Source organism: Strongylocentrotus purpuratus, unplaced genomic scaffold, assembly GCF_000002235.5.
Source record: "Strongylocentrotus purpuratus isolate Spur 01 unplaced genomic scaffold, Spur_5.0 spur5_scaffold_14, whole genome shotgun sequence".
NCBI classification, from domain to species: domain Eukaryota; kingdom Metazoa; phylum Echinodermata; class Echinoidea; order Camarodonta; family Strongylocentrotidae; genus Strongylocentrotus; species Strongylocentrotus purpuratus.
This window is the reverse complement of record NW_022145599.1, coordinates 795,906-819,512: the sequence shown is the minus strand read 5'-3', so window position 1 is coordinate 819,512 and position 23,607 is coordinate 795,906. Positions and strand designations below refer to the sequence as shown.

Genomic DNA, 23,607 nt, shown 5'->3' with positions numbered 1-23,607 from the left:
AATTATAGAATAACCCGGGAAAATAATAATGTGGACATTCCTCCATAAAGGCCCCAGTTACCAGATCAGATAATTCTAATGGATACCTAGGTTACAGTGCAAACCATTGTTAGCTAATTGCCAAAATATAGCAAAGAGTAGCAATAACCGAAACAAGCTAAAATGTTTTAACATGACTGCATTTTGCCTCGGAGAACCCACCAGTAAAGTGTCTACGCCACGCACAGTGCTACACCCACTCACCCATTGGTTCGGTGATACTGGTGGTGGTTATCGTTCAGAGTGCTCTGTTGAATGGTGCGCGCGGCGCCCCTTCACATACATTCATTGACGTTGGTCGTCGTCTGCTGGTAACTCCGATATTAATATTCCTTCGAGTGTGTCTCTTGGCAGCCCACATAAAATATTAATTTTCATCACAACATTTACGAGAAAATAATGTTACATCTGCTTCTTCTAAACTAATAACCGCTTCGACAGTCTCCTATACTGCTGTTTGGTCAAGATATTTTTCAGGAAAGATAATATACCTTAGTTCAGTTTACCTGTGAGTCATTAAATCACTTTCGCTATAGTCGGGCTCCTGGACAACCAACGGCAGCGCGTGCCTGAGATACGGGGTTGCCGCCCGCCTAGCTAGGCATTCCAGTTCAGGTATGTCGTTCATTTGTTTGGTTTAGTTTTTGTTTTCTTGAGTTCATTTTGAAAACGATTTGGGAAGCGTGTGACTTTGTTTGTTAGTGCAGATCATCAAGTTCAGAGGAATTTAAGATGCGTTTCTCATAGCAACAAAAGCTTTAGCTAGTGTCTCTTGGTATAATTTCTGGTATTATATACACCCGCAGTTTGGACTGCATTATAACGTCGTTCTATGTCGAGTCCATTATGCAAAGCATGCGGTTTTGGTGTTTAATCCACTACACTTCATTTTTGCTAAAAAGATATTCGTAAAAGGCAGTTATATAATTTACAGGGTTTTTTTTAATTCATGAAAATACAATACAATTTTCTAATCCACTCAAATGTCTACCTTCTTTTATTAGATGGAATGATGAGCAAAATTAATGGGTAGGGTGACCAATAACCTAAACTTACCGAAAATGGGTCTTTTGTGTCCTACTTTTATCTTAGGAAGTGGCAATCAAATAATAGGGTTTGAGACTCCGTCCAAAATATGAAAGTTACCTCACTAGATTGGGATTCCTTACTTATCTGTCTATTTCTAATAGTGTAACTAGAATGATCTTTCAAATATAACTACACATTACTCCAAACTACGACATCTTATCGTGGATACATACATTGGATGCCAACTACTTTCAAGATAGACAAGGCAATATTAATAGTTCAAACTCAATCTATTAACAATTACGAATAATAATGGATTTTAGAAGTTGACGTTCCGAAGTTCCTATGAGTTCTTTGAAAACAAAAGACATTATGTTTTGTTTTAGGATATTGAAATTAATCCTCGCCACTTGAAAACAATGTAAGTATTTAATCATAATATAATATTCTATCATAAACGTCTATCCGACCATCTTTGCCTCACACGTATTATTTTACTACTTTCACCCTAAAAAGAAATTTTGAATTAATGCCATTAGTTACAGACACAAGGTTGCCTAACCTTTCTAATGATTAAATGAAGTGACCAAATTTCAGACCAGTATGTTTCAGAAGTTCATTTTTATCGGTTGCTTGGTTTAGGGTCCAAATAATTAGGATATATGGTTTTTGAATTCGCCTTCAATATTGATAAATTATTATTAGTTTGCCTCAAATCATTATTTGGTATATGTAAATATAACTAAACAAGTCTAAAATTTCAATCTTTATCATCCATATTGTTTTCTAGGCCAACAGGGCCAATGTGGAAATCAGTTTTGTAACTGCCAATGCTACCATGTAAAAATAAAACTAGGAGTGAATATATACAATTGAAGAAAAGAAAAATTCTGTCTACAGAGGAATAGGTGTTTTTTTTTAATAATTAATTTCCACATACGGTATGGGCGGAGCACCATTATAGTCAGCATAGGGGTCCAATTAAATTAAATTACACATAGCATTTTTTAAACAGAAGAAACAAGACAATTAATCAAATACACTTAAATAAATAACAATACATTGCACATACAAATTTATTGAAATTTAACATTAAATCAAATAGACAATAAGTATATCCACACCCCACCCACCCCCTCACCTGCCTAGAAAATTATACATAGCAGGGCCCTACCCTATTCCAATACATTGTCTTACAAATGCATCACATTCAACAAAGTATAATTCTGCAATGAGTTTAATCTTTGTTTAAATAGTTCAATTGATGAACTCAATTCAAAGTCATCAGAAAGACTATTCCATAATTTCCCTCCTCTAAAATTAATTTTCCTTTTGCTGTAATTTGTTTTGGGTCTATTTATCATAATCTGTTCACCAGTTCTTGTTTCATATCTTGACACAAGTCTCTTAAAAATATTGCTTTTATTCAATGTATATGTTATAGCTCGATAAACAGTATGAGCTAACTGTTTGATCCTACGAAGTTCCAAATTATCTAACTTGAAGGGCTACTCTCAAAAAAGCGATTTTGTAGATAAAACTGCATGCAAGATTGATTAATAAATTATTGGCATTATAATACATTACTGTTGATTTTTCTTTGGCGGATTCTATATCTTGTATCCCTTGAAGAAGATTATACTTTGGGCAGATTTTCACATAGACAAGCACGGAATCGCGTTGATGTCATGTTCATCTGTTATTAAAATCCCAATAATGTGATTATTGTGATTTGGGGTTTCTAAGGTGAATGAGGAAAGGAGAAGGAGATCAAAGTTATTTTGAACTGAAGTGAAGTTATCTTGTCAATACTACTATATGAGTCGTGTATATCAGTTTACTTATTGAATAAGACAAAACTACCTTAATGAACTTTGAATTACTAAATCTTTATATGAAAAACGAATCTGAAAAGAAGAAAATCAAGACATAAATCAAAGCTGATTGTAATGCATACAAATTATATTAATGTAGGCTTATTCTATGCATAATAGGCTCGGGTTTTATCATCGAAACTATAGCCTACTGAAATTCGAAAGGGTGTCAAAATGAATATAATTTTTCTCATTCTTATTGGAATAGTTTTGACTTGAAATTACGCTGTTAACAATTATCTCTTTATCTTAGCTGTTCCGTTCTAAATCCCATCTTTTATCATTGTATTCAATCTCAAATAAAATGACGTTACGTTTCAGTAAATGCACATTGTAATGTATTCCCCCTTCCCTTCTCCTCCCCTTTTTTCTTTTGTATTGGTGTTCAGGTTTTCTCTGCTTTTCTTTTCCTTTTATTCTTTTCTCAATCAATACAGCGTATACTTTTTAAGGGGTTACTTTCATAAGGCTAATTGCACTTTTTGTTAACCCCACATTCCCACAAATTGTGTTTGCTCCTTTCCTTTGTATTTTTATTGTAATCGATCTCTTATCTGTATACAAAATGTATCATGTTTGTATGTTTAATGTTTTATTTTTTATGGAGAATGAAATAACATAAATGAAAAGTTATCCCTAGACCCATCTAAATATTGTTATACACATTTTTTTATTGTGTTCATCCTCTTTGCTTTAAAGACTGCAGCTCGTTGCTGTCGATCTTTTGTTATTTTTCTTTCATGCAGTCACTGACGTGTAAATCTCATCTTAAGACTGCAGGAAACACCGATCTTTACCTAAACGGGTCTCTCCTCTCCCCCTTCATCCTCTTCAACCATCATATGTCGAGCTCTCTAAAGACATCCTTAATCGTTCCCAATGCCTTGTCTTGTCTAGCGTAGCAATAATTGAAAGTATTAATAACATCAACAGCCCCTCTGCACACACCGCTGAGACGCACTTAACGCGTTCTTCAACTTCATCTTATATGAGTAGCGCTTGTCACGAGCAAGTTAATACTATGATTTATTAATCTATCCACATGGATAATTCGCTTCCTTCTCTCGTGTTTTTTTTTTCTCCTGTTCTCATTCGTGCAAGATGTGACCCGCCTTCGATAATTGCTCTAAATCTTTCCTTTCGATCAAAGTACATGCATTAAACATGACAGCCTTCCCAGCAATCCATTGGATCATTACGTTCTTTATGATGCTATTTTAAGTCCAAGACTTTATACTTTAACGCAGACTTTTTCTCCCCCGCCACATGAAGAAGGAAACAACTCTCCGAAAAAGGTTGTGTGTTAACGCTTTGGTCACATAAATGTGGTGCTTAAAACTATGAAAATGCTACCACGGTAATGATTGTTTTTCTTTTCTTTTGGATCATTTTCTCCCAGTCCGATGGTTGGTCACAACATTACCCTACCTTAAAAAATGCTTGTCTATTATTCTATAACAATTGTATAGTCTACTTTCCCACCTCTTGATATCCTTGATTCAACCACCCCTGACGTTACTTTTTCAAGTACAATACAGTAGTGTCTTCAAGAAACGTTGATGTCTAACTAGCCCTTATTTAATAAGATAATCTAGTTGAATCTGACTGAAATATTTTGGCTTATATCTTTGACCATTCATATCAAAATAATTGATTGTATAAGCCTAAATGGTGCAACTATTAGTCATACTATTTTCAACTATACATCCGTATTTCAAAAATTAATCATGCGTTTTTCTTTTCCGCCCTGTGGCTATGATTATTATCTCCATGTCCGTAGAATAATCAAAAACATGCTCTTTATCGTAGCTTACATTACTTGTACAATATCTTCCATTCTTGTGGTTATCATTAATGCCATTAAACTTTCGTTTCTGAATTGTTCAAAATCGTTCAAAATTGCTCAGAATTGTTCAAACTACAAAATACTACCATTATATATATATATATATATATATATATATATATATATATATATATTGTTTAGTGTCTTCAGGGAGACATTTTGATCTAATAAGCTATTTCAACCAAAAACCTCCTACTTTTATGAGAAAGTGAATAACAATAATAATAGGTTTTTGTATATCGCACATGTCAGTCAGATTTGACCCTCCTGGCGCTCCCGATTATTACCCTGGCTTTATAGCACGGCTGCCATACGGCGCTCTAGCATTTCAAGGAATAAATTCCTACCAGGTAGAGAAAAAAAATAGAGAAAATTAATGTATACATGCTTTTTTTTTTTAGAATAAGTTTATTTATTGAAAGAAAAATGGGCCTCATAGAAGTATTGATATATGCACGCCCTGTTACTACGTAATACATGAAAACAATATCGCTAGAATACCTATAATGCTTACACTTCTGATACCTTAATTTCTAAAAATGTAAAAGACACGGGTGTTTTTTAAAATTATATTGCACGCATAGGTTTGATTTCATAGACATAAAGGGAGACAATACAACCATGCCTAATTAATAGTTCAAAACTTTGACACTGTTGCGAGCTGTAACATGTATCGATGTTTGCAATTGACCTAACTTGTTATTTTCAATTCCAAATGTCTTTTGTGAGACACCCCTTCCTAGTAATTCGCTTCACTGGTAGACCAGAAATATGAGGATTTTTTTACAACACACAACCATAATTTTCTCGGAATAGGTGTCAACTTTTATTGCCAAGAAAGGGTGCAATAAATTATACCAAAACAACACACAGCATGGTAGCAATCCTTCAAATTTCATCCAGCAAAAATTACGACCGCTTGACTGCCGTGCCACAGTAGGTGTTTATTTCAGCAGCGTCCGTGCTGCCGTGTTTAATCGAGTACTGGGTAATATACCAGCCCTTCAGTTTCCCGTGAGCTAAGCGTGTGTTCTCGATCATACTCGAGGGTTGTGCAAACACAGCATACAATAACGGGCAGGCGCTTGATGAAATTTGACAAAAAAGTATCAATTTGTTGTTGTGTCTTGATACTGAAAAGTAGGGCGACAGAGGTGATAATATCGTTTGTGGTTGCAGCATGACAAAATATTAAAAGCAAGGAATTGACAGAATTAAGCCGACGCCTTGGCGTTTAACATCGCAGTTGGGAGCTAGTGAAGCTCAAGTTTTTTAATCTATTAATCTGAGAATTAAAAAAAAAATTGTTTTGATGTTATGTCTCTATTTTCTTCATTTCTTGTTAGTATGTGGAATTTTGGTAACCTTTCTGATGCCGTGCTACCGTCAGATTCATGTTAAGGACACGGTGGATGTGTCTTTGTATAAGCAATTTACCCTTAACAAAACATAAAAAGAAACGGAAAAGAAATAAAATAAATTTAAATCATTAGATTTCCGATTGTTAAAAATATAATGATAATATTACCTTGCACTCAAATGAGTTTCTATATAAAGTGTAGCTTACCAGATATGCATAGACTTATACCATTGTGCTGATGTATATCTATTCCAACTCTTTCAATAAAACAACAACAAAAACAAAATGAAATGAAATATGAAATGATTTCTGCTACCCCACCTCACATCTAATGATTCGTTGTTGTTCTTGTTGAAAACTGAGTAGACTCTTTGCCTGTTTTCTTCGGATTTCTGTTATTTTTCAACTAAATTCATTTTGTAGATATTTTCATTACAAGGTTCTAATTCGGCGATAGATCATACAAATTTGTTAAAAACCTATTTTCTGACTAGTCTTTTGTTTCTCCCTTACAGATATCCAGAGTGACAGGATTTGTATCCCTTCATCGAATAAAAAGCCCACCTTCGTCCATCCGCGGAATGTTTTCATACTTGCAATACCCGAATGCAGATCTTTTTGAACAGGATGTGTAAGTGAACGCCCACGACATTCTGAGAGCATCTTTCAAGGGATGATGATCATCATCCGTTGCCTAGCAATACAACATCACTTGTAGAACATGTGAGAGGATCGTGTGTGTTCTTGAGCTTTCACTCGCAGTTCAATCGAATCGGTGTTACCATTTAGCTCTCATATAGACCAAGTAAAGAAACAGAAGATGGTTATGAAATTTGAGAGAAACCGGTAAAATCCCGGCAACAAATAACGAGTACTGTCAGTTTGATAAAGCATTCGACCAGACTCAAAATAACAAGTTATTGTATATCGTCCGCGATCTTATATAAGATGGCATTGGGAAATACTAGAATGAATGATTAATAAGGAAATATTGGCAGAGATTTGTTAACTTCAAAGAGCGTAATCTGATTTAAAGGTACAATCATATTTTAGGATAGTGTTCGTTTCACTTCAGTTTTCAACTTTCCATCGCAAAGGATTCCATATTTTTTCCTTGTATTAAGATTGTAAGTATGGCGATGATGAATTATCAGGTGCCGCCATCTTATCCGCACTCGATGCAGAACTACATGGATTATTCTATGCACAATCCACACATCCACAATCCTCTCATGCACCCAGTCCAAAACCACCACATTCACAATCCACAAATCCAAAACCTGCCGAACATTCATTTCATTCAGGATGAATACTATGTTGATGATAGCGATGACGAATCGAACTTCACATCGGAAGACTACGAAGATGACCGAATGAGTGACGAGCTCTTCGAGAGAGAACCGAACGCTGTCGATCAGTTGTTGGATTTCGCCGAGACGGCAAGTATGGATATTCAGAAGTTTTTCGGCAAGAAGCGAGTTTTAGATGAACCGGAATTGATTGCCGATTGTAATAAGAAGGTGCGTTTATCTGGACGTGAGCTTTACTACGCGGATTTATTACGAGTTGCGCAACACGGTGACTCGGCTGACCCTTGCAAGGAAGCTTCCGAACCCAATCGAATCATTCGGTATGGAGATGACGAAAACAGCCCTGATTTAACTTCAAATCTCTCACCCAAATCGATGGACAGTAACGGCTTAGGACCTCTAGAGGAACTATTTAACTACGCAGAAAGGAGTGTGTGTTATAATGGTCATATGCTTCCAATGTATGGCTATTCTTATCAAAGTGGTGCATGGATGCCGCCGACAGACAATGTGAACGACACAAGTTTGAGCGGGAAGCCACCCGTCACACCGTGGAGTAAGCGCGCCATGCCGAAAAGTTTCTTCACGGAGCCTGTTTCGTCGTCTGTTCCTCGTATCGAGGTTGATCAGCGATTCGTAGCGTTGAGTCTACCACTGGACACACCCTGTGTTGGATCCGTTGCTACTAGCAACCAACATGAAGCTCCTGATTTTAGTGATTTAATAGCAACCATGGAATCTGATGAGGATCACGGTTTACCAAGGGTTACTCCAGTTCATGGGTAAACAGTTTGCCTAAAACATGAACAGACAAGGATAAACTAATAATAAGCCGTTTTGTGACATTCACTGCAATCTCTCACATTATTGTCAACTGATGCAAGGGAAATATCATTACAGCGATACTTAGGTTGACGAATCTTAGATATAGATTCTCTGAAAACAAAAAAATGCATTATTCCGAATACTCAAATAATGAGGCATAAACATTCTCACTGACACGATTATCGGTACGTCAGTAAGAAGAAGTTAATACATAATTATGAACAACAGAGGTATATTTTGATAGAGGGACACATAAACGTAAATCTTTAGAACGATGTAACTTCAAAAGTTGTAACTGTTGCTATATCAATATAGCTGCGTACTCTCTTATGTAAAATGTAAATCGCTATTGAGAGTTGATGGCAATTTTGGTCCGACCCAAAATGTTGACTGATACGATTTTTTTTCTTTAGATTTTATATCAAATTCGAAATCACATTTTTGCTCGTTTTTGCATGTTACTGCACGTCTAAAGAAACCACATAGAACATTCATGGAATATGGAATATACTGGAGATGGAATATACTGTACACTGACTAGTATAGCTTTCGGGGAATAATGACATTGGCATCTATTTGTCGTAGATGGGGGACTCATGTTTTCTTCTTAGCGCCCGTTCAAGTTTTCATCTCCCAGACTACACAGGGACTGGGTAATATAGTATTAACAATGAGAGTTTTATCAATATTTCAGATCATCAGCCAAAGTCTACATGTTTCCACTATAGTTCATTACTTGTTGTCTTATATTACTTGAGTTTAGGCCTATTACGGCCTAACTGTTTTATTAACTTATGCAGTGCATTGTGTTCAGGGTGCAGTTAAACATTTTATTTTTCAATCTTGCCAAATTTCTTGTATACTGTTGATATTATCATTTTGCTTTTGTTCTGATATCATATTTGGAACCATCAAAGGTTTATGACCATCTCAAGTATGTATACTTGCCGATCATGATATATGAAATGATTCTTCTGTATACTGCAAATCGACTGGGAGTTAAGAATGACTGAAACCCCCAAAATGCACGATGTATACCCAAAATAGCTCAGCATGTAAGTATATTTAAAGTTTGTAACCCGACCAAAAGGGGTGTCTGTACCCTATCCAATGCATTTTCATTTTAATCAGGTATATACAATGTAATAAGGAGAAAATGATTGCGAGGTTAAATAAGTCTCATTTCACCCAGCTACATCAGAAAGTAACTCAAATTATTCTGAAGGTTTGAAAAAAATTCTCCGAAAGTATTCTTATTTGATATAATGTTCCTTGTAAACCTTTATTACACAATGCAACGCAAATGTGAAGAGTGAAATCAAATTAAACAACTCATATTTGAAAAAGGAGTGGATTTGCATTTTTTTGTTTACATTTTGAAGCCTTTTACTGTAACAGAGTTGGGTTAAGGGCGGTAGTGCGGTGGTTCCGTGAATCTTCTTTGAGGGTAATCAGTCATCCGTTCAGAGAAGGGTGACACGACGGTGACCAGGCGATGGGTGGCAAACACCTCGATGTTTTCATGGCCTCCCTTTAATAAAAAACATATTATGTTTGAAAAAATATAAATATCGTGTCTCACTCTTGTAACACATGTTTTATGGATATCCTTTCATTTGAAAGTACGAGGCTCTGGAGCTGGAATCAGGTGTTGAAAAATGAAAAAATATATTGAACTCGTTTTGGGGTGTCAGAATCTATGAGAACACTATTTAAATCATATGTATTGGAGAAAATAGATGGGGGAAAAGATTTGGAAACTTCGGAAAGGTGTCATTGAAGAATTGTTAAGGAAAGAACATGAAAGAACGTGACAAAGATAAAAAGACATTTCGGTAGTGAGGGAGAAACTCAACAGTGAAGAGAGGTAATAAAGGAAATATGAAAGAGAGATTATAGATTGAGAGAGAGAGAGAAAGAGAGAGAGAGAGAGAGAGAGAGAGAGAGAGAGAGAGAAAGAGAGAGAGAGAGAGAGAAGGGGAATGGCGGAGATGGATACAAAAAGAGACAGAGAGCAAGAAGGAGAAAGAGAGAGAGAGAGTGAGCAAGAGGGAGAAAGAGAGAGAGAGAGAGTGAGTGAGCAAGATGGAGAAAGAGAGATAGAGAGAGTGAGCAAGAGGGAGAAAGAGAGAGAGAGAGAGAGAGTGAGTGAGCAAGATGGAGAAAGAGAGATAGAGAGAGTGAGCAAGAGGGAGAAAGAGAGAGAGTGAGTGAGCAAGATGGAGAAAGAGAGATAGAGAGAGTGAGCAAGAGGGAGAAAGAGAGAGAGAGAGAGTGAGTGAGCAAGATGGAGAAAGAGAGATAGAGAGAGTGAGCAAGAGGGAGAAAGAGAGAGAGAGAGAGTGAGTGAGCAAGATGGAGAAAGAGAGAGAGAGAGAGTGAGCAAGAGGGAGAAAGAGAGAGAGAGAGAGTGAGTGAGCAAGATGGAGAAAGAGAGATAGAGAGAGTGAGCAAGAGGGAGAAAGAGAGAGAGAGAGTGAGTGAGCAAGATGGAGAAAGAGAGATAGAGAGAGAGAGTGAGCAAGAGGGAGAAAGAGAGAGAGAGAGAGAGAGAGAGTGAGCAAGAGGGAGAAAGAGAGAGAGAGAGAGAGAGAGTGAGTGAGCAAGATGGAGAAAGAGAGAGAGATAGAGAGAGTGAGCAAGAGGGAGAAAGAGAGAGAGAGAGAGAGAGTGAGCAAGATGGAGAAAGAGAGAGAGAGAGAGAGTGAGTGAGCAAGATGGAGAAAGAGAGAGAGATAGAGAGAGTGAGCAAGAGGGAGAAAGAGAGAGAGAGAGAGTGAGTGAGCAAGATGGAGAAAGAGAGAAAGAGAGAGAGAGTGAGCAAGAGGGAGAAAGAGAGAGAGAGAGAGAGTGAGCAAGAGGGAGAAAGAGAGAGAGAGAGAGAGAGTGAGTGAGCAAGATGGAGAAAGAGAGGGAGATAGAGAGAGTGAGCAAGAGGGAGAAAGAGAGAGAGAGAGAGTGAGCAAGAGGGAGAGAGATGGAGAGTAAGAGGAGGAGAGGGAGTGAGCAAGAGGGAGAAAGAGAGAGAGAATGATCAAGAGAAGAGAGATAGAGAGTAAGAGGAGAGAGAAAGAGAGAGAGAGAGCGGGATAGAGGCGGGTGAAAAGGAAAGTTATAAGAATAAGTAGTTGAAAGATGAAAGATATCGGATGTCAGACAGCAAAAGCATTGATATAGCCTATATAATTATGAAGTCAATATTGAGCTAACATGTTTTCAAGATTCACATGTTTATACTTCTCATTCATTTTCCACATGTATATTTTAGTTCTGACGACGCCTGTGTCTGGCTTATTCTCAAAGAAACGGGTCTACACCATTGATTCAAATATACATGACACACAGCTCAGGAATGTCCTAACCAGCACACTTGTAGACACCAATTAGCTTGTGACTTTGTTTTCATACTAACAAAATAAATTAAGGTACATTTATCATCAAGGTAACTTTGTCAAATTCTTTGGTTTCATAAGATAATTGGTAAACATTAATTTCAGCACATCAACAAAACGAAATACCTGACAGGATTCCATGAAATGATATGCTTGGCACTAAGAACAATAATAAGAAAAATTATGTACAGTATTAATAATTTTATATTGCATAACTTCGTTAAATAGCTATACTTTCAAGACGAGGGTTGAATGAAAACCGAACCATGAACTCCGCCTTCTCTTTTACTAGAAAGAAATATAAAATGAAAATACCAACGGAGTGCGTTATGGATGCGTTTGAATGTACCTAATTCAGCGTAAGATGAAATGAAAATAAAACTCAATGACATGTCGCCGCCCCAATACAAGGGCTCTGCGTGCATGACACCACACAATACCATTCAAGTTCATATTCCCGCTCGCGACTTTGCGTTTTACACCCTGGCCTGGACATTTTCCCGGTAAATAGCAATCAAACTGCTTGAATGAGTCTAGTCTACGCTCCTCGATCGGGCGCGCCAGTTCCAAATCGAATCGTACATGCACAGACGTACGTCGATGCAGCATTTATACACACCGTACGCAGCTGCAATACTGAAACTTCAAGCATGGACCCTACTAGAATAGGGTCCATGCTTCAAGTAACAACTTGGATTGGGATATGTAAATTCTAGATGTTCGACTTTGTACAGGTAAATGATTATATTAGTGTTACGGTAGGCCTACTGTTTTCTTGAAATTCAAACATTTTTAACTTTTCATGTTAGTTGTGCACCAGCACCACATAAATGCTTGGGAAATTTCATATTTGCACTCGTTTCAAGCTTCAATTGCCAAGATGCAGTTTACAAGTACATGTACTAGTATATTATAAAAAATGGTGAATAAATCACAATATCTCTGTGGAGTATCTAAATAATAATTATAATATTGGATGATCAATTTTTGCGAAATACGTGAAATATTGTTACTCGCTGAAGAAAAATATTTTCACGTATCATCCATTATTATGTGTATTCAGTTCGTTATCTCCAAAGTAAAGTGCGGTGCACGCCTCTGCGCCCATGAATCCGCCTATGTTCAGATCTCTTTTTATCTACATGTGCATGTATTTTCAAATAAAAATTTCTTATAGTCATTTCTTGCATCTAAATCTTAACACACTGTCAAATTATCTGTTCAAATTTCTACTATTGTTTGCTTTCACTTTTACTACATATTTCTTCTTTATATAACTATTTATGCATACACATACTCCTGTATCTTTTGTATTACTTCTCTGACATTGAAGGATTAGATTACCTTCACGAAAAAAAAAAGTATATGAATGTAAAGCAGTAAATAAAGTGCAAATGAATTCATGTAAAACTGGTGTATAATTTCCTTTATATGTTATGTGTCTGTACATTACACTAGACAAAGTGATGAATGGAAAAAGAGAGAAAGAGAGGTCTTATAAACAAATATCATGAATTTAAAATGAGAAAGAGAGAAAGGGAGAGAGAGACAGAGGTCTTAGAAACAAATATGAATTCAAGAAGTGAGAAAGAGAGGGGGTCTTAGAAACAAATATCATGAATTGAGAGCTAGAGAGAGAGAGGTCTTAGAAACAAATATCAAGAAATGAGAAAGAGAGGGGGGGGGTCTTAGAAACAAATATGAAGAGAGAGAGAGAGGCCTTAGAAACAAATATGAAGAGGGGGTTAATGAGAGAGAAAGAAAGAGGGGTCTGAGAAATACATACGAGAGAGAGAGGTCTTAGAAAACAAATATGAATAGAGATGGGGGGGGGGGGCGGGGGAGAAATGGGTCTTAGAAAACAAATATGAAGAGAGATGAGGGGGGGGGGGAGGTCTTAGAAAACAAATATGAAGGGAGAGGGGTCAAGAGAATTAGAGAAATTAGGTCTTAGAAACAAATGACATGAATTTAAAAAATGAAAGACGTGATCCCACAATAATAGAAAATGGTACGAGTGCAATATTTAAATCACAGTTTATGTATTACATTACCATTACACATATTATGTCGAGTGTAGTCTGTGTATGTGTCGATATGTGTACACGTGTGTTAGGGGGGGGGGTCCGAATCAGCAAATGGTTTGAAAGTAGGCTACACGTCAAAAATTGAAACCCTGAAGAAGGCGGAATTAAACCACAAAAACCATAATATTATTTGGTTTCTCTCTTTCCTTACTTTGATTAATTCCTTCTCTAATTTCTCTCTTTCTTTCAAGTTAGTTTTTGTTTTCTCTCTCTGCTTATGACATTCTTTGTTTCCTCTCTGTTCTTTAATTATTTATTGTTTTTCTCTATTTCCTTCTGTTGCATTATTCGTTGTTTTTCTCTCACTCGTACGTCTCGATACAAAAGTACATGTACCGCGTACCGCGACACTGGACATATAGGACGTACGTTGAGCATTGCAGAAGAGCTACGTGCGCGCGCAATATCTTGTCATGGATAGACTTTTCCCAGTCGGTTCCTTGAAATTTATTGGGAAAAGGTCCAGGCCAGGGTGTAAAACGCAAAGTCGCTTCCCGCTCGTCAGTGCTCATAACCCAGCAAGTGTTTCATACACAGTGAATGTCTTGGCTTGCGTCAACTGCGCATTGACTAGTAGGAATATTGGACTCAAATCGATATTGTTTTTATTTTACCCGTGCGGTCGACGAAAATGAAATAATGACTGTTTTCACCAATCTGATATTTTAGCAGCTGCGTTGATCATAATACTTGTGTCTAGAGGTTTTGTGAGAAGCACGATTTTTCTTGTAATAATACTGTCTAAAGGCTTGCAACTGGATTTACATCTTTATTTCACCTGGCTATATACCGTCACCCGAACTGAAAACGAGACATACCTTGGCGTTGCTAACAAGTCACATCGCTAGTAAATCAATATCATGATTACAGTATCAGAGATCTAATACCGAATGAAGATGAGGGTCTTAACACACGATCATCTTGGAGGAGGGCGATTACTGGTGGCTGTACTAATGCTATTCTGTTCAGTCCATGGAGTGATTGCTCAAGACGGTAAGATTCTGAACCAAGATATTTCCCTTCTTAATGTCACTATATGTTTCGTCCAATTTTCCAGTTAATAAGGAAAATTATATTTTTGATGATTACACTTTGAAATTACTTGAATACTGATATTTTAATACACCATTTGCATTTGGTAATATTATTATTATTATTTTTTAAATCATAGTTAGAAACATTTTTATGTGCAATTCTTTTACCAGAATGCTCACCAATTTTTCAGTATGTCTTAGATGCAGGATTAAATACTCTTTAATATGCTTTTTGGTACACATGATTATGTAAACTATTATGTAAGTTAACAGAAGTCTGATGTACATCATTGATGTTGACAATTCAATATATACGACACTGTACAGGTTGCATTTCTGTGTATCTAACAAACACATTTAGAAAACAAAGAAGACTGGAGTTTTATTCACAAAAATATGCATTTGTTTAAAACTTATGCTTCACCTTTACTAATCAGTAACGGGATTATTATAAACCCACTCTACATTGTATTTCTATTTCATCTATCTTATGTCGCCCTGTACTGGAATACAAGGCGACATAAGAATTATGGCTACAAGGTATGATACATAATAAGTTCCTACAGTAATTGTCCTTTAGCCGATTGCTTGATGTTGTAATAAAAACATAATTCTCTTTTTACATACCACATGCAATTTTGAGGTAATTCCCTTATTTAACAATAAGAGTTTTTCTTTAACCAGGGAAATTAATTCGAAAGAATATAAATATTACAAAGTAAATATTAACGTAATTAATTTTCATTTCATACGCTGATCCAAAACATGTGACAAGGTCATACTTCGAGAGTAAAATTGACACTTCAAGACAAATTATCAGTAAAGAAACTTGTTTATGTAATCAGTTTCTCAACTCATGTATTCATGATGAATAATAGTTAGATTCAGTGTTGCATAGTTGTGAAAATAACATTGTTGCGCAATATCTTGATTTAGTTATTTTCGATTTAGAGCATACAGTGATTCAGAAATAAAACATGAGTGTGTAAAAGCCTGTAGCTGTTATTGAAATCAAACAACCATTTGTGTTGCTCCAGAATGTTTCATTTCTGCAAACTCTATACTATGTCATACATTTATACGCATTTTAAGATGTTGACCTGGGCTGTGTGAAGAATAGTTAGGTCCCAAACTCCCAATGAAAAAGAAAATAAAGATCTTATCAAAATGGCACAAAGGATAGGCATAAAAGCTGTCAAATCGAGTTCTTCCGACCGAACAAAAGAGTAGTTTGTTCATCGCCCTTTTGAATGGTGGACTGGTGGCATTTCTCATGGTGAACACGCACCCTGCTGTGCTAGCTAGGCTCCTGTGAGAATATTCTGGAATGAAAGCGATACAAATATTACTTCTGAATTCTTTACAAATTACTAAGGATAAAAAAACTTGATTTCTAAAATCACATACACATGAAGATTATGCTTAATCATAGGCGCCGTAAGTGGGGGGGGGGGGGGGGGGGGGGGGCAAAACGCAATTTTTGCTCCCCCAAAACGCCCACCCCCTTAAAAAAAAAGAGTAAAGATGGTTTGTATTCTTAACCCAAAACAATAATAACAACCTGAATTAAATCACATTTAAAATTCCATTCAAACAAAAGGAAAATTAACAGGAATTGAATTTCCTAGCATTGCGCATGCCACCTATATTTATCATTGGAGGTTTTTATAATAGCGATACGCGCATATCGTAGACATAATTGTGAGATAATGAATGGGAAAATGGGAAAGCGTGTCTGTTTTTTGTTATAGGGATGAGAAGACATGAGCCCCTGAACGCTTGCGTACTGATGGGGGGGGGGGGTATTTTGTATTCGATACCAGTGATTTATAAATGTGCTGAAATGATATGATTTTCCGGTATTTTTTTCTCATTTTTTTCTTTCTAATTCATACCTTTTTATGCGTTTGTTGGAAAATTAGAAATTCCCAATTTTACAGTCGGTCGAAAAATATGCTTATTTAGAAGCCTTTATATGTCCATGGTCTGCAAAACTGCTGGGCTCGGGGGCTCGAGCCCCCTTATTTTTTGAAAAAGTATGTTACAGAGAAAAAGAAAGAAAGAGAGAGAGAAAAAATAAGTGACCTGCCAATGTCACAAAATGAGGTATCAAAATATGCTCATCTGACCATAATTAAATGCCTAAAACCCTAGAGCTTACGAGGGCTCTGCCCCCGGACCCCGTCAAGGGCCCTCAGGCGGGCCCTTGGATGCTCATTTGACCGTAATTTAATACCTAAAACCCCTAAGCTTCCGGGGACTTTGCCCCCTGGACCACACCAAGGGCCCTAAGGCGGCCCCTGGATGCTCATCTGACCATAATTAAATACTTAAAACTCCTGAGCTGCCGGCGGTTCTACTCCCTGGACCCCACCAAGGGTCCTAAGGCGACCCCTGGAGGCTCATCTGACCGTAATTAAATACCTAAAAAAAACCTGAGCTTCTGGGGGCTCTGCCCTTGGACCCCACCAAGGGCCCTAAGGCGGGCCCTGGATGCTCATCTTACCGTAATTAAATACCTAAAACCCCTGAGCTTCTGGGGGCTATGCCCCCTGGACCCCACCAAGGGCCTTAAGGGGGCCCCTCGATGATCATCTGACCGTAGTTAAATATTAAAACCTCTGAACTTTGACAAACGTTCCGCGGGGCCTGCATGTAACGTGTAAGAGTGGTGGTGATGCAGATTTTTCTTCTCCCCCCCCCCCCTTCCAAACGTTTTTGCTCATTACGTCACTGCCCCTGGAAGGTGAGCCCCCTGGAATGTTTGCCCCCCCCCCCCAATCCCAAACTGCTTCCGGTGCGCCTGTGCTTAATCATAAATCACATGTTAGTCGCATGTTCATCACATGTTAGTCAAGTTCGATAACATATAGAGCACACCCTTCTCAATCCTTCCTTACTCATCCCTTCTCCATTAAATGCCATGAATAATGTGTCCCTTCTCTTTAAAAAAAATAATCTTACTCTCTCTCTCTCTCTCTTTCTCTCTCTCTCTCTCTCTCTCTCTCTGTATCTTCCGGCACTGTTCCAGTTTCTCTACGCCATAATGGCCCTAAAGTTTGGAACACATTCCCACATTCTTTGCAATCAATTCAGGTCACCAAACCATTTAAACGTAAACTTAAGCAGCACTTCTTATTGTAAAGTTATTCTTAAATGATATATTGTAAGGGTTGTTTATCCCTTTATTGTTCTCCAGCTGACTGAGCTTTTTATTGTTAATTATATTATGACGCGCTCAGGGTGCGCCCTTTTCATTAAGCCCCTGTGGCTTTTACGGATGCACCTTTTTTCATCCTATACTTTGAGTAGATTTGATTATGTCTTCTTTTTCCTCTTTCCTTTTTCCTTTTTTAATGTATATACAGCAATGTATAATGTCATTTTTACTGTGGTTGGAATCAAATCAAGTTCAATTCAATTCAATTTTGTCTTCCCCATCTCTCTGTCTCTCTCCTTGTTTTCTCTCTGGTTATTTATATATTTATCACCCTTTCTAGGTGTAGCAGTGGGTCACTGAACTATCATTTTTATTCCGTTTCTTCTTTCTCTCTCCCCCTCTATAATATTTACGTCTTCCTATTCCTTCTCCTTCGCCCTCTCTCTCTATATATGTACTATAATAAGATTTACATAATAATCACGATACGAATAAAAGTATTGATTATGCGGAACAATATGACATATTGCAGTTTGACAAACAATCAGTCCATTGTAGGAAATATTTCATGCCTGAAATAAGGAATTGATTACCTGAAGGCATTTTTTTTCTCTTTGCCTCTTCAAAGAGGATCTATTCATTTTTGACTATATTTACATGTTATACATATTTACAAACATATACCAAACAGAAACACCTTTAACTTTATCAAGGGTGAACAATGGAATATTTGTTGGAAATTACTACATAGGCCTAGCAATTATTTTCGTCACTTCTTTGACATTGAATTGTTTAACCGTTTATCTGAATAATATTGTTAACGGCAACTTAGTACGTGTAGAATATCAACTTTCAGACTTATTACTTTAAGCAAATTGATATTCAAAATACAGTGATGTCGATGCTCATTCTATGAAATCCTTGCCATTGCGTTGTCTTAAGCACGGGATTCATTGTGATATGAGGAGAAAGAAAATAATCCAGTCTCCTTTAAACACGTTTGAAGCCTCAACTTGGTCCCCCCTCAATCAACATCGTAAAATTAAAATTCCTTCCTTACCCACATAATTTTCATCTGATCGTCTAATCCTCGTTGTTAATATGTTTCGTGTTAGGTTTTAAGTGTTAAAAATAATTTAAGGACATGCTCGATTTGCCTTTACAGCATATCCAATCATTTTAGTCCCAAGCAATTCATTGATCCTAATCATCATTCAATTTCCCGCGTAATTTAGTTTTCCTACTCAAGGACCTGGTTTACTGTTATTTCCTTGTTCAGTGACCGTCATTGGTTTAATGTTATTTTTATTTACAATTTAATAAAATCTAAATGTACAAATAAAACAATTGAATCGGCATTACCATTGGCTGCTAATTGCTGGCTCCTACCTTATTTTTCGCTTTTTTTTTTCTTCTCTCTTCTGAATCAGCGTGTGTATCGAATCCCTGTAGTGGATTAGGATTCTGCTTTGAGAGGCCAGGACGAACCCCCAACTATGCCTGCCAATGCTTTGGTATCAATAGAATGGGCTTTGGTTGCCTCGAAGTCGGTGAGTCAATGGATGATGGTGATGATGATGATGAGGGTGATGATAATGGTGGTGATGAACACGATGATGATGATGTTGATGGTGATGATGATGATGATGATGGTGGTGATAATGGTGGTGATGAACACGATGATGATGTTGATGATGATGATGATGGTGATGATGATGGTGATGATGATGATGACGATGGTGACGATGATGATGATGATGATGACGGTGATGATGATGATGATGATGGTGATGATGATGATGATGACGATGGTGATGATGATGATGATGATGATGGTGATGATGATGGTGATGATGATGATAATGGTGGTGATGATGATGATGATGGTGATGATGATGATGATGATGATGTTGATGATGATGATGCTGGTGATGACGATGACGATGATGATTACATTGGTGGTGATCACGATAATGATGGTGGTGGTGTTGGTCACAATTGTGTTGGTGATGTTGGAGATTTACGGACTATAATGATCTCAGAGATAATAATATCAATAACAATGCTGATGGAACGCCCTTGTAATGTTTTAATTACATAATTTTCCCTGATCGAAATGATGATATAACTTTCAATGAAAAAAGAAAGCTGCTAGCCTGCTAGACGGAGCGACAAGAAGATATATGTGCCGTTCTTTTAAAGTTTGTGGATTTAAAACCTTAACATATCGCATAAATGCATCTATATAATAATAGTTTGCTTGTTTTTGTTCAGGTTCTTTCGATGGAGTGAACAGATGTTTTGGCTACCCGTCGTCCTCTTGTCAACTCACATCTTTTTCCTCGCCTGGTTTCCCAAACACATATCCCAACGGCTACTCCCAAATGTACCAGCTCTACATCCAAACCGCGACATCAATCAGGTTCTCATTCCATGCCACATTCAGCATCGACGTCAATGACGAGCTCTATGTCGGCATTGGGCTCACTGTTCCCACGACCTTCCAGCTTGTAGATGGCATCTTGCACCAGTTCAGTGGGAGTGTGGCACCAAATGCATTCACTTTAAACACGGATACGGTGTGGATGCTCTTCAGAACAGATGATGTGGGTCCCTCCAATGGCTGGCAGCTTCAGTGGACCGCTAGTAAGATTATGATGATAACAAAAAGCATGTATATAACACAATATTCATGCATGCAAAGTACAATGAAAGTTACAGTGATTTAATCAATCAATGGTCATTGGATGCATACGTGTGCACCAGCTCCACTCCATCACTATTTTGTTATGATTGAATAATTCTGTTTGCTCAGGGTGAAAAAGACGAACGAAATATATATTCTACTTGCTTTTTCTCTCGTTAAGATACTGTTTTTTGCTCAAAATGAAAGTGAAAGGAAAATACTTAGACCAGATCTAGTAGAGTTAGGAAGGAAGGGAGGAAGGGAAGGAGCAAGATATATAGAGAGGGTGATAGAGATAGAGATAAAGAGAGAGAGAGAGAGAAAGAGAGAAAGAGAGAAAGAGAGAAAGAGAGAAAGAGAGAGAAGAGAGAAAGAGAGAAAGAGATAAAGAAAGAAAGAGAGAAAGAGATAAAGAAAGAAAGAGAGAGAAAGAAAGAAAGAGATAAAGAGAGAAAGAGCGAGAAAGAGAGAGAGAGAGAGAGAGAGAGATAGGGAGAGTTGGGAGTAGCAAGAACGATTTGGACTCATTTTCTGTATGATCTTGGCAAATATTATCATTAGCTAATCTTATTAGTTTGTAATTGTTTTTATTTCAGCAACCGATCCATGTGGATGGGGCCCGTGTTTAAACGGAGGCATATGTTCACCAAACTTCCAGTCAAACACCTTCTCATGTAGCTGTACTCCGTGCTACAGTGGAAATAGATGTGACATAGGTAAGAATGACATACCTTCGAATCATTTCAATGAATAATACAATCATGACATTGGAGAATTCTTGCCTTTAATACCTCAGTTACACAGCCAAACTCTTTCCACATCAACTCCAAATCAACATTCATGGTAATGACGGGAGAATTCATTCAACCGAGATCAATTAATGTATGCAGTTCGGATTCTGTCTATTGAAATACAAGTACTATTATCATTATCAGGTGAATGATATAATTTGTATTGAGGCACTTCACAGAGACTTATGCATTAAATTTGGTTGCATTACGAAAATAGCCTATTGTACAGCGATACAGCTCTTATGTCGTGTTTAGGGAACGAACATGCCTATGGGAATAAGAAAATTCAATAGTCAGTGGTTTAAGAATGTAAATAGGGACTTTTAGATTTACACGAAGACAGTGAGGATTGCTACGATCGACGTCCTTTTAAAGCACTGCCTTGAATGGACGTCACACGTATCAGTCTACGCAAATCTGAAAGTCTCTACTGATGGGAACAATGCAATATAAATAGATCATTACGATAAAAGCCCTAATGTGAGATGTGTGAGATAATCTTATAAATATCACAAACCGTCGATATACACGAAAGACGATTATTTATTCATTCGCATACAGGGAATAATTTGTGTTCTACAAGTAACCAGTGTCTGAATGGTGGGACGTGTAATACGAATGATCTGTGCACTGCTACACTCTGCGAATGTCTACCCTGTTTCACTGGGCCCACTTGTGCTAACCGTGAGTACCATCGCATTTTACCTGCAATAAATATAATTAAGATCTTGTGACTCTATACTTGAAATTCATGGAGATGTCATAATTATGTCCATAAGTCAATTCACTTTAAGAAGTAGTCAAGTTCTTCCTCAGTCGATAAACAGATCTTGGGAATATCAGAATGCGAGTTAAATATTGATTTGATACCCTTTTGATGATTTCAATGAATTGTTACCTTTTTGAAGGATACATAATGTGTATTGTGTCAATGGTAGACATTTTGTCAGTAAATATTATCAATGAAACATCGGTTCGATTTGTATTCAGATTTATCAACACATTGAGCGCCAAGGCCATATTTCATCTATCTAATTGACTGTGTAATACCTTATAATCGAAAGACTTTGTTTGATGCCTTTATAGCTTACTTAATCCAATCCAATCAGAATTTTGTAGGTAATTTTTCAAAACAAATATAATCACCCAATAATATTTAAGATATGCTATTGTGAATTTGTAATCGGTTATTGCAGTAAAGGTTAATCCGTGTGTGCTAATGACAGCATTTTGATCTTTGAATGTATTTTTGTTAATATCATCAGGGTTGAACCAATGTCAGAATCCCAACCCTTGTCAGAACAATGGAATCTGCATACCACAAGGAATAGGATGCTCAGACTTCGTATGTCAGTGTGATGCATGCTACTTTGGAAATACCTGTTCGGAAAGTAAGTGTGTTTCTTGATTTCATCACGAAGAAGACAAGACACTGTGTCACGGAACTGTCATAAGTTCGCCGACATCACATAGACATGAGTGTTAACCGTAATACACGCGTTTCAATGGGATGTCCGCGATCTTGTACGGTTTCATGGAAAGCTACCAAGGTCTTTTTTATTTAATATCATATATTTGTATGGTGTGTTCATGAGTTCAAGTTCAGGAACAGGTGATTACATTTGAAGATGTGGCAGCCACTGATTATACACATGTTTGATATTGAATGGAATATGATACAAATGAGATTTAGTACATGTAAGGTTCGGCTGCAACTTGCTAGAAATGATAGACTTCGTTTTTCGCTCAAAGAGGTGGTTCAGTTAATCTTTAAACGGGAAAAAAAATTGTCTACAAAAATCTTTTGCACACAAAATGATTATACCACACTTTGTATGAATTCAATAGATGAGCAGATTGCTCTGATATATTCATGTGTCCTCACAATTCTATGCTTTTGGAGGGTAGTTTTTGATTACTAATGTTGTGTTTGTTTTTCATTCATCATTAATTTTACGGGTCGATTCACGTAACTGCATCTAACAAACTTATCACATTCTACGGTGCCTTTATATCTTTAGGAATAGACCTTTGTCAAACGAACAACCTCTGTAGTAATGGAGGATTATGCGTGATGTCACCTGATTGTACGTCAACATCATGTACGTGTACGGGTTGTTTCACTGGACCTTCATGCAGTTCATGTAAGTACTTATCATCCTGTTTTCTTTCCA

General features: G+C 37.1%; 3 protein-coding genes across 3 annotated transcripts in view; all 3 read left to right on the top strand.

The window, feature by feature from the left end:
- Nucleotides 1-202: 202 nt before the first annotated feature.
- Nucleotides 203-8,588, top strand: LOC100891483. The gene is made up of 2 exons (XM_003725425.3): nucleotides 203-654; nucleotides 6,664-8,588. Exon 2 carries the CDS (start codon nucleotides 7,282-7,284, stop codon nucleotides 8,242-8,244), a length of 963 nt encoding a protein of 320 aa, XP_003725473.2. The 5' UTR covers nucleotides 203-654; nucleotides 6,664-7,281; the 3' UTR covers nucleotides 8,245-8,588.
- Nucleotides 8,589-14,283: 5,695 nt separating this feature from the next.
- On the top strand, nucleotides 14,284-20,470 carry LOC115923694. The gene is made up of 4 exons (XM_030984909.1): nucleotides 14,284-14,755; nucleotides 19,387-19,506; nucleotides 20,231-20,420; nucleotides 20,464-20,470. The coding sequence occupies exons 1-4, from the start codon at nucleotides 14,653-14,655 to the stop codon at nucleotides 20,468-20,470; spliced, it is 420 nt and encodes a 139-aa protein (XP_030840769.1). The 5' UTR covers nucleotides 14,284-14,652.
- Nucleotides 20,471-22,000: 1,530 nt separating this feature from the next.
- The window catches only part of LOC581033 (fibrillin-2), a 66,672-nt gene continuing 65,065 nt past the window's right edge, over nucleotides 22,001-23,607 (top strand). The window contains exons 1-3 of the mRNA XM_030984908.1: nucleotides 22,001-22,117; nucleotides 22,699-22,824; nucleotides 23,455-23,577. Of these exons, the coding sequence (XP_030840768.1) occupies nucleotides 23,508-23,577 (70 nt within the window). The 5' untranslated portion in view covers nucleotides 22,001-22,117; nucleotides 22,699-22,824; nucleotides 23,455-23,507. The remainder of the gene's footprint in view (nucleotides 22,118-22,698; nucleotides 22,825-23,454; nucleotides 23,578-23,607) is intronic.